At 36.0% G+C, this 12408-nt stretch overlaps 1 protein-coding gene across 3 annotated transcripts in view; it reads right to left on the bottom strand.

Annotated features, from left to right (window-relative positions):
• Nucleotides 1-10985, bottom strand: part of LOC143253206 (CREB-binding protein-like) — a 130713-nt gene extending 119728 nt beyond the window's left edge. For 2 of the 3 annotated variants that reach the window (XM_076506670.1, XM_076506668.1), the window contains exon 1: nucleotides 10426-10985. In XM_076506670.1, coding sequence (XP_076362785.1) covers nucleotides 10426-10507 — 82 coding nt within the window. In that variant the 5' untranslated portion in view covers nucleotides 10508-10985. The remainder of the gene's footprint in view (nucleotides 1-10425) is intronic. The other variant, XM_076506669.1, reaches the window with a different exon arrangement.
• Nucleotides 10986-12408: the final 1423 nt, after the last annotated feature.

Genomic DNA, 12408 nt, shown 5'->3' on the forward strand with positions numbered 1-12408 from the left:
ATTGAATAAAAGACGGTACTTCCAATCTGGAGTATCTGCCTTTTTTAGGTGACTGAAAGAAAGGTCACATTTGGGAGCTGTAATAAGCCATGGTGGGATGGGCCACCCTGTGGAATCTGCGATGTTATCCAAGGATAGACCCAATTCATCTAATTGTGCCCGAATGCAAAGGCCAAACGGAGCAATGACAGATCATCTGTTCTGAAAAAGTACTGCCCACCGAGGAAGGAAAACACATTTCCAGGTGGGATGCTTTGGTAAGGAATGAAGTTTCGAAGTATATTGTAAAGATAGTTGCAAACGGCGAAGATGTAGAGAAGGTTCATGAGATTCAATGTATATACTTTGAACTGGAGAGGTACGGAAAGTCCCAGTGCAGAGTCGAAGTCCTTGGTGATGAATGGGGTCCAGCATCTTTAAGGCCGAGGGTCTGGCAGAGCTATAGACCATTGATCCATAATCGAGTTTCGATCTAATAAGAGCACAATATACCTTTAACATTGAACAGCGATCTGCCCCCCAACTGGTAGAAGAGAGAACACGGAGGATGTTCAGTGCTCTTGTGCATTTGACCCGAAGCTGCTTTAAGTGTGGTATAAAGGCCAGTTTACGATCAAAGATAAGCCCCAAGAACTTGGTCTCCGGGACCACTGGCAGCAAAACTTCACCGATATGAAGTTCAGGATCAGGGTGAATACCCCGTCGACGGCAAAAGTGCATGCATACAGTTTTGGAGAGAGAGAAATTAAAGCTGTTCGCCAGAGTCCACTTCCGTACACAATTGAGGGCGGTGTGTAGTTGCCACTCAATATATCTCATGTTTGACGACTGACATGAGATGTGAAAGTCGTCGACATACACCCCATTCGCAACAGTGAGAGGGAGTTGTTCAGTGATGGCATTTATCTTTATACTGAAGAGTGTAACACTCAATACACAGCCTTGAGGGACTCCAAGTTCCTGTACAAAAGAACGGGAAAGTGTCGAACCCACACAAACTTGGAATCTCCTGTCCATTAAAAAAATTTTAATAAACATGGGTAAATGGCCACGTAACCCATATGTATGGAGGTCTCGCAAAACGCCATACCTCCATGTTGTGTCGTAAGCCTTCTCTATGTCAAAGAATATTGATACAAGATGTTGGCAGTTGAGAAAGGCTTCTCTGATAGATGTTTCAAGATGAATTAGGTGGTCTGTGGTGGAATGCTGTCGACGGAACCCACACTGGGTGGGCGAGAGAAGGTTGTTTGATTCAAGGAACCAAACAAGATGAGCATTAACCATCCTTTCTAATGTCTTACAGAGTCAGCTCATCAAAGCAATTGGACGGTAGTTTGAAGGAATCTTGGGATCTTTCCCTGGCTTAGAGAAAGGTAAAATAATAGCCTGGCGCCAGGCTTCAGGAAAAACATTCTCCTGCCAGATCCGGTTTAAAACAATCAGAAGGACATCAAGAGAAGCAGGAGATAGATGGTGCAGCATGTCATAATGAATATCATCAGGTCCAACAGACGTACTGGCAGACCAATGAAGGGCCATTTTTAGTTCCACCAGGGTAAAGGGACAATTATAGTCAAAGAAACAGTCAGTTCGAAAGGAAAGAGGTGATCTCTCTGCCCGAGTCTTGATGGCCAGGAAGGTGGAGGAACAAGCAGAAGTGCTAGATACCCGGCAAAAGCTTTCACCTAGAGTGTTAGCGATGTTCCGAACATCAGTCACCTCCTGACCATCAGAGAGTGGGATCGAGAGGGAAACAGAATTGTAGTGCCCATTAACCTTTTGAATCCTGTCCCATATGATCTTGGAACTGGTGGTAGAAGATATGCTGGTTGTGAACTTAATCCAAGATTCCTTCTGGCTTTGACGTCTTACCCACCTAGCCTGTGCACGGGCCCGTTGGAAAGCAACCCAGTTTGAAAGTGTGGGATATCTACGAAAAGTATCCCAGGCCCGCTTTTGAGCCTTCCGTGCTAAGTGGCAAGCAGGATTCCACCACGGACGAGGATATCGTGGAAAACGTGTTGAGGTTTTAGGAATACACTGAGCAGCTGCATGTGTAATACAGTCAGTTATCGCTGCTACACAGTCGTCTATTGATGGCTGATTTACGATGGCAGGATCAAGTTCTGCGAGAGCAGTGAAAGTGGACCGGTCTGCCTGATCCAGCTTCCACCAGGGCACGCGGGTAGGGTGGCATCGACCACGGCCAGTCTCTCTCAAAAGGATCGGAAAATGATCACTGCCTAGATTATTGTCAACCCTCCATGAAAAATGGAAGAATAATGAAGGGGAGCAAACTAAGAGATCAATAGTGATAAAAGACTGACTAGGTGCATAAAAGTAAGTGGAAGAACCAGTATTGAAAAGAGAAAGATTGTTATCAGAGAGCATCCGCCCCTCCCATCAATAATAACACTTTCCCAGAGGGGATTATGTCCATTAAAATCCCCTAGGATTAGAAATGGAGATGGCAATTGTTCAACGAGAGCATCAAGATCTGATTGATCATATGTCTCTCCAGGGGACAGGTACAGAGAACAAACAGTGATAGTATGACCCGAGGAAACACGGATGGCTACATCCTCCAAGGGTGTGTTGAGTGACAAGGACAGGGTGGGCACGTGTTGATCAACCAACAGTGCCACCCCTCCATGTACTCGACCATCACACAACCTGTCATTTCTGTACAGAGAAAACTGCCGAATGGAGACAGTATCAGCAGTTTTGAGAAATGTTTCTTGTAAAGAAGGACAAACAGGATGGTAGGAAGCAATCAGCATTTTGATATCATTCAGATTAGAACGTAAACCTCGACAGTTCCATTGTATCAAGGTGGCCATTTTTAAGAACGGGTAGGTGAAGTGGCTGGAGAACCCTTCGGTTTACGACCACGTCCTTTTTTCTTTACTGTCTTTAGTCGGAGGAGGTCTATCAACCTCCATGGATCCTGCTCTGGGTCGGGTGGGCAGGTTTTTGTTATTGGAAGGGGAATCCAGTGACTGAGGACGCGAACAAATAATTGTTTTGTCTCTTGTGGTGGGAGAAAAAGATGTATCAGAAGAAATGCCTGTATTTGAAACTGAAGGACGTGGATCTTGAGGTTTGTTGGAAGGTATGGGAGGAACAGAGATGGGTGTAGAGTCAATTCATCAACCTTTTTAACCACGGAGGTCAAAAGGCTTTTCATTTGTTTTGAAAACAATTCTCTTGGAGGCACAGAGAGATCTGTTTGCACTCCCACTGTAGTTGTGGAATGAAGTGCAGCAGCATATGTCCGAGCCTCAAGATAACTAATGTTATGTGTCGTTTTCAAACGCTGCACCTCTTTTTCCTCCAACCATTTTGGGCAAGAATGAAAGTAAGAGGGGTGAGAACCATTGCAGTTTACGCAATGTGGGTTCATGTCACAGTCATAGGCATCGTGGTCCTTGCCTCCACAACGAGCCCATGTCAGGGAACCACGACGAGATGTCTTTGAGTGGCCGAATCTCTGACATTGGAAACATCGAAGAGGGTTTGGTATGTATGGCCGAACCCTGCAAATGAGATAACCTGCCTTGATGGTGGCAGGTGCACGTGGTGAAGTAAATGTTAAAACGAGGGTATTTGTTGGCAGTGTAACTCCATCTTTGAGTGGAGATCGCCTCACTGCAAAAACTCCTTGAGTGGAGAGACCAGCGAGAATCTCTGACTCGGGAATGTTCTTCAAATCCCTTTCAACAATAATTCAAGGTAGCATCGTGTAACCTCAATAGGTATATCCCCAATTGCCTTTGAATTCAAGAGGAGTTAACTGTGTTGGGATGTGGATGTTTCAACCAATATGTCACCAGATCGAAGTTTCTTTACTGACTTTGGAGAGCCAGCAAGTACCTCTAGTCCCTTTTGAATAAAAAAATGGGGCATTTGCCCTAAAGGTTTTTCCGAAAGAGAATGTAATATAAGAAAACGAGGTACGTGTGTTGCCGATGTTGAAGATTGCTGTTCTGAGTATTCAAGACATGGTCGCTTACCCATTGACTGTTTTTTTACAATTTTATTTAAATTTTTTAGAGGATCCATAGGAAAAAGGAAAAATTTCGGTACCCACTGACCCCACCCACCATGGAGCCCTACGAGGGGACGCACTACAATGTCATGCAAGGGCAATGCAGCAACGCCAGGGTTTCGTGAGCACTATACCCAAACACCAGCATCAGGCACAATGTCCACAACACCTGTTGAGAACTTCCAACACTGGTACTTGGTTGACTCTAGCCCAAGTGGACCAGCCGATTGACCCAAGGAGGGCCACCCAAAGGCCGCCTGTCTACAGGAATTCGAGGCCAAAGTGGTGTGTTAGGGTTGGACCCCTCAACCACCAGGATCCTCTCCTCCCCTTCACGGGTCGGCACGCACGGCAAACACGTGGGTGGATGTTTACATCCCAGAGAAGGTCACCAGATAGAACAGAACCTTCCCTGGGAAGTCCCCTCACCACGTACAGGAATCCACACCGAGGGGTGGTTGTAAATAAGAATAGAAAACTTCATATATTTGTAATTTCAACGTATCAAAACAGAGATCAAGAGGGCTACCTACTCTACTCATCTGAGTCAAAAGCAATACCCCAAGCAGAGTGAAGCTCCTAAGTTTTAGCAATGATCACCCCCTCCTCCCATAGTATAAAGTTGAGAATGAAGTGGCTTTTATTTGTAAAAAGAAATCTTAAAAAATCCTACTATTTCTAGGCTCTTTACTACAAATAACTATCAGTATAATTAACCCTTCTATGTCAGGCTTTTTAGGAATGAGCTCAAAAGAGCCAACTTTTTTATTATTACACTTTTTGGTAACCTCTCTCTCTCTCTTGTGTATGTGTTTTTTTATGATTGTTGTTTTTTTTTTTGCACCAAATAAACCTCAACAAATAAATGTTGTGTATCTGGATTTAAATGCAATATATTATTTCATTGAAAATACAGTAAAAATTAAGAATGATTTTCTCCAGTGTTTACAACACATTCTTCAGATTAAATACAACAGAGATCAACACAAACAGCATTTGCAAAATCATTTAGTGAATGTTCATTGTAATTCATATTAACATGAGAATAAATTTTGGCAAATAATTTAAAATATGGCAAAAAAAAGGGTTTGTTAAAACTACCTCAAATCAAATCATGAAGAAGGTTAGCCCTTTCAGCAGGAGCAGAGGTGATTACCATCCACTTAACTAGACTAACATTTATGCAACAAAAATACACTAATTCTGGGTGTTACTCTAAAAACTGGTAAAATTTTGTTACAGCCTATAAGCATCTTGTACATAAAGAATAAAACTGTTTTAATTATATCTTTCTAATGAAAAGGTTATTCATGTACAGCATTTATCTGCATTAAAATTGTGAATAGTTCAATTACAAGGCAAACTTAAGTATAAAAATACTTTTCTTACCTTGTAGTTTTCATATTTCACTTACACAATTTCTAGAACCTCATAACTAAATGTCAAAGTTTTAAAGGTAAATATTGATATGTTACTCATTTTCTCTACCATTTCACTAACTCAAGCAACTATCAACATATATTACAATGAAATAAATGAAATTAGGAAACATGTTTTCCTTTTTTTTAATTCATAATTTAAAGTCATTTGCTTTTAACATATAGTTAAGTTCTGATTTTTTTCTTGTCCTTTACCACTTATTACTCATCATGATACATTTTACAGTGTATTTGGAGGGCATGCATTCCTCAAACAAAATTTTCGTTCACCTTGTAATATCATAATCCTTGAAAATGAATGCAAAGTACAATGCTTATTGAAAAATATTTTTGCATTTTAACCTTTTCACAATGGGTCATGGATCAGAAACCATGTTCATCATGTTTATTGATTTGCATTTAAAATTTTATGGAACTATTATATGAGAAATTTATGTCAATATATTTGGAGTATACAATTCAAACTTTAATATGAGTTAAATTCTTAATTTAAAAGTAAATATTAAAAGATCACACTTAAACCCAGATTTTAGAGAGTTACATGGTATGTTGAATGCAGCACTGTTTAACATTAAATTTTTGCAATTTGAAAATACTAAGTCTATAGTTTCATGCAAATTAAGAACTCATATTACTAATATTTACAATCTAAAATATAAAACAAGATCCTCATACCTTTTTATTTTACTGAAATATGGTTTACGTACTGAATCACAGTTCCATATGATGTGAATAACCAATCAACAACTTAGAATATCCTAAGAATGTTTTTTTCAGCCATTTTAATCTGTGTAAAGGGTACCATGTTCTTTCAAACCAAGATTTCAAGAGGGTAGATTTTCTTTAGTCTGTTCCAAGTTTCATATTTTTTTAAATATAAATACATCTTAGTTACCAAGCTTAATAAATTATAGTAAAATTTTATGATTGTGTGGTTATTTATGATTTTTGGTTATTCATTTGTTATGTGTGTGTGTAAAACCTAAAAAACAATTTTTTTTCATACCCTCCATGTGCAAAATTTTAAAAGTCTTCACAACCAATTTCATAGGTCATAGCTAGAAGAGATAATTGTTTGCTTTTTTATTTATTGTTCTATATTTGAAAAAAATAAGTTAATAATTTATTTCTATATAGCAATAATCTATATACATTTTTAATAACTGAAATTTGACTATATTACACAATACTAGTCCACCTGAACACAGCCAAGATAGGGAGGAAAAAATAAAGGTCAGTTTTATCTTACTGGATATGTAACATGATTGCACATGCACCATGTTCAATGCAAGTTATTTAATTTTATCTAAGCACGGCTGGAAGGTCAATGTTATAATAAACATACAGCATTATGCCATGTAAATTACTCAAGACTAAACATTTGTATTTTTGTGTTATAATATGTAGTCATTCTAGCATGGAAAAAGCATAATTTATGTTTATTTACTTTTTTTTTTTTTTTTATGATGGTTATGAGGTTGGTCAAGTGACAAAGCCCATATAGTTAGGATCTAGAATATAACATAATATATAAAATCTTACTGAAAACAAACATCTGAAATCTATTTAGGAGGTTTTTAAACCTAAATATATCCTGGTTACTAACTTTAATAAATTATAATGGAATTCTATGACATCTATACAGTTATGATTATTCAACTGTATATAAAAAACCTAAAAGATTTTTTTGATGTCCTACATGTGTGAAATATTTAAAGGCTTAGCAACGTATGTCCAGCAACAAAAAAGAAAAAGAGAAGAAAAGCATAAATTCTTTTATGAAGGTTATGAGGTTGGTCAAGTGATAGACCACACACATAGTTAGGGTTTATAAAATACAATATAGTCTTACTAACAACAAACATTTGAAAGTGATTTAGAAGGTTTTTGAGATTACACAATTGAGATTTTTAAACAAGGAATACTTTTTTGTATCATAACATAGAATCGTCCTACACTAAGACTAATAATGAAACAGTCTTGATATATTCACAATTCTATGACAAAAATATTTAATTAAAAAAAATCTGATTTTTTGCGTACAAAAAAATGGTAATCTTTACCAAAAGTCTGCTAAATTTTGTGAAGATATATCAAATACTTAACATGCAAATGTGTAGATGAACTTGAGTATATTATACTGAGCCCATTTGCAAAGATGTTACTACCTAACTAACTGAAACATAACAGCAAAACCTAAGAACAATTTAAACTGTAATTAACTATAACATATCTTGTCAAAAACACCTTAGTTATGGGAAAAAATGTGCAACCATAAAAAGAATTAAAGGAATGAAATAAAAATTGGTGGTCACATTAGTAGATACATTTTTAGTATTAATAAGAATTTTACATCAAATATTCCTTCATCAGTTACCAAACCACATTTTTTGTTCAACTTCTAGCATAGTGGTGGGTAACACAACATACACAGCCTAGCTAACTAACAAATGATTCCCCCTCTATTTTTTTTTTACATATAATGTTTTTTTTTTCTTATTAGATAAAGACTTCTTACTGATACACACCAACAAACCACAGTAGTACAAAAGTAACCCAAATTAACTTTAAGATAAAACCTTATTATTTGAAAAAAAATCTGCTTTACAGAACTAACCATTCTTCAAAGTATATTATGTTGGCTTTTCTTCTCTAAAATAGTGTAGGTTACTTTCAGTACAGTAATGCCTTCGAATATGGATTAACAGTTTCTTTTGATCCCCTCCATGCAATAAGCATAGCTGTATTAAGTATCACTGTTTATGTTAAATGCCTAAGCTTTACATGATGCTAAACACTTTTTAACCAGGACAATTTCATAAAATTTTTTTAATTTGTGCTCAAAAGTTGGCAATCAATAATTGTTAATAACCATCCATTTGTATAATTATTTTAAAAACTTTAGCTAGAAACTGCTAATCTAGGTTGTTAGGCCTATTGAATACTTGTGTATCTGCACTATATATAGTTTGCTGCTCTATATCCACCCTCCTTAATTTATATCCCTAAAAATGATCCACTTTTAATCTTAGGTTTAAGCTGCATTACAAAATGTTAGACCAACAGCTGATGTGACTTTTTGTATAGTCGTGCAAAAATTGTCAAATTTAAGCACTTTTTTTTAAATAACTTTGCACAAGTGGCTTGTTGTTTAGATCAAATGAGACTCATAACCATAAATTAAGCAGATCTATCAGTGCAACAAAGTTTTAAAAAATACACAAATACGTTTTTGATAAAGTTTCTACACTTTTAATGTGGAAAAAAAAAGAAAATTAAAATTGGAGATATCTCAGGTATTTCTTAATGGATTGCTTTAAAATTTGTATGTGAAGTAAGGGTCCAATAAAGCACAGCTAATAAAAGTATATAGTGGTAGATAGAGATGAAAAAAATCAATAAACCATCACTTCTGTTAATGACAGTGTCTTACAGCAGGTTGTTTTGGCTGTACGACATACAATCATGTGCCTTGATTTAGTTTAGACAATACTAAATGCTAAAGTCAGTGAAGCAGTCAATAATACTACAGTTTGTTAACTGTAATCTGTGCCCTCTTTCTAATAATTATTCACAAGTATGTCAATACCTTGATCAAAATGTAAGATCTTAATGATTGGCCAACATCACTGCATATTGTTATTTATGCTATATTTTACCTTCACCACTGATTAAATTTTCAACTGTAATGGGTATTTTAAGTTTCTTTGTATTCTAATTTTATTACACATTTTTAGATTTTTTTGGATAAATTACCACATTTATAATAGTATCTCAGTTATCATAGTCCCATCTATCACTAAAAAACCTAAGTCATAACTCTATTCCTTATCCTCAAACTAAATGCAACTGACTCTTACATGCAATTTCTTCATATGTGTGCATCTCTTCATATTTCCATTTTTCTCCTTTATGTCACTATTTATTAGTTCCATAATTACCACTATTTATAATATGTTAGACCTTGCAAACATTCTTACCTTTTGCATCATATGTACATGCTTATCAACTTTTGCTAAAAGACCAGAGAAATATAAATATTTTAAACACAAGTTAACTTCAAAGATATAGAAAACTGAAATGTGCATTACTCTATACATTTAAAAATGAATTTACAGTAGTCATTGCCCCCTCCGTCACAGTTATACATTTAAAAAATGTTGCCACAAATGTATGATATTATATATATGTATATTTAAACATTAAGCTCAGTAATACAAAAAGTGTGGCATTGTTTTTACATATAAAAGCATGAGTTTGATAACAAATGCTAATATACTTAGAAGTGAATGTTGTAAAAAAGTAGTAATTTTTTCCCTACTTAATTTTATTTTGAGGATTCGTACACTACCTTATTATTTGCTGACAATTTGCATGACATTCAGCCTAGCAAATAACTGTTAGTGCCAGGAAACTAATTACTTGTCGATAAAATGTATCAATATCCTTTAGTTTTTTGTTTTTTTTAATGAAGCACATATTCTTCCTATGTGGTAACTTGCGATCTCGTGTTAATATTATCAAGAAAAATATTTTTGTACCAACCATGCTGTTTACAGTTAAAGTATTTTATTTTAAAGCAGCGATGCTCATATCTAAACAGTTAGCATTCTTATTGAAGGTTATAACAAGTTATCACATCACTGAAGCTTACAAATAAAAGGCCATAGTAAAGTTTAGACAGGCCTAACGTACTAGTGTCAGAAAGTAGAGTGCATCAACACTTATAAATTATATAACAATTAATGTAATTAGTTAAAGATTCAATCTGTGAATTTCGAGTAACTTCATCTTTAGATTTACATTTCAGTACCACATGGATCAGTTCTATGACCCTAAATACCACAAGTTACCATTAGATGTAGTTTAAGTTAAATTGAATCTCAATCAATGAGTTTAGATTACAAATCTTTAAGCCTAACGTGTAAGACTTGCCTGCAGAATCTGGAGTTGACAGCGTCGACTCGGTAAGTTTCTGCCGTTTACTCGGAGGTCCGTCTACAAGATGGTCAGCCATGTTGTTTGACGCAGCCCTATGCCCTAAGAAGCATAAATATCTATTAGATATCAAGACTTTACTTTAAAGTTTTTCAAAGTGTCCTGTCTTACCCAATTTCGATAAACAAAACCGCAAAGTAACACACAATTACTTTCATCTTCGCGCTGAGAATTCACACAATATGTCATCTTGTTCTCGCTCTACGGCATCTTAATCTTAATACGACCCCTCCATCAAAACTTCGCGGTAACACACCGGACAACAATCCTTAGTTCAGTTGTAACAACATTAGATCCTTTTTGATGAAAACCACATGGTATAAAGTGACCGCTATTGACCTAAATCGGTTTTACAGATTACCATCTTCTAAATATATTGGAATAACTACACGTGAGAATGCTGAACATGTGTAAAAAACTCAAGTACATGCCTTAAAATTTCTAACTTTAAAACATCCAATATGGCGTCTGTTGATAAAAACTTTTACTACGCTTTCCAGCTACGCTTACGAAGAAACCCGAACGAAAAGGGCTGGTTCTACAAACATAAATGTCATTGGTTTCAAATTATCACATGACCAAAAAGGCATTTTCTATTAGACAATTTATTTCTGCCTCGCTATAATTACATACCGAAGTCACCCGAACCTTTTCCGGAGTAGATCTTCTTATGTGAATGATAAGGTAATTTACATATGTCGTAAGGTTTGTTTTCTTCACCTTCGTGCATCGGTTCAACAGTATTCATACGCTGAGCCCAGCTGATCAGTTGCTGTTATACTCTTTATACCGTGGCAGAAATTTGGAAATTAATACCTGGAATGTTAGGAAGTTATTGATATTGCTATCATGGATTTATACTGCGTTTTTATGCGATGCCAGTGGCTGCTGTGAAATTTAATAGCATACTAAATATGTTCTATATTCACGATAAATTAGTCTAAAAGTATTTCAATTTCAAAACTTTACTCTGTGTCGCTAGTGCAGTAGTTTTAAAATAAGAGATGCTATTGATAATACTTATGGTCAACATACTGTATGTTTTTTGAATTTCGCGCAAAGCTACAAAAGTGCTATCAACGCTAGCCGTCCCTAATTTGGCAGTGTAAGACTAGAGGGAAGGTAACTAGTCATCGCCACCCACTACCGACTCTTGGGCTACTCTTTTACCAACGAATAGTAGGATTGACCGTAACTTTATAACGCCTATATGGTTGAACGGACGAGCATGTTTGGTGCGACGGGAATTCGAACCCACGACCCTCAGATTACGAGTCGAACGCCTTAACCCACCTGGTCATGCCGGGCCCCAACTTTTTTGCATGTCAATGTATTGGGAGCGTTAAAATTTAAATTTATGCAAAGTTTCATCTTAACGTTGGTAAATATGAAGGCTTTCAGAGGGTATTGGATCACAATATAACCTTACGACGTTTCTAGTCTGTCTTAAAAATAAAAGAATGGTAATCGACTGAAAAATATTTGGAATAAAAAAAACAGCATGTTTTTCCGCAGAGACATAAACATTAAGCAGCATTTTTAGATTTATAACTTTAATTTTTTGTTTTTGTTTAAAATGATGATACGTCTGAAAGATTCCAATTCTAAAAATGAAATGGTGGTGCTGGAAAAGAACAAGAAATCGTGAGAAAGGATACATACGTGATAAAAAATCTGACACTTCCTTTTGATTTAAATGTAAATGATGGGTACAATAATTATTTGAACTACCCTGTTCTTGAACATTGGTTCTATAAAGATCACATGCGATAGAATAGATAATTTTTTTTAGCTTCAGAATCATTTTGTATAGTTTACTTCAATATTATTCATTATAAAGACATGTGCACTCGACCAGAATACAAATATTGTTCGTAAATCCGAGGGTCGCGGGCTCGAATCCTCGTCACACCATACTCG

The sequence above is a fragment of the Tachypleus tridentatus genome, chromosome 6, assembly GCF_004210375.1.
Source record: "Tachypleus tridentatus isolate NWPU-2018 chromosome 6, ASM421037v1, whole genome shotgun sequence".
Taxonomy (NCBI): domain Eukaryota; kingdom Metazoa; phylum Arthropoda; class Merostomata; order Xiphosura; family Limulidae; genus Tachypleus; species Tachypleus tridentatus.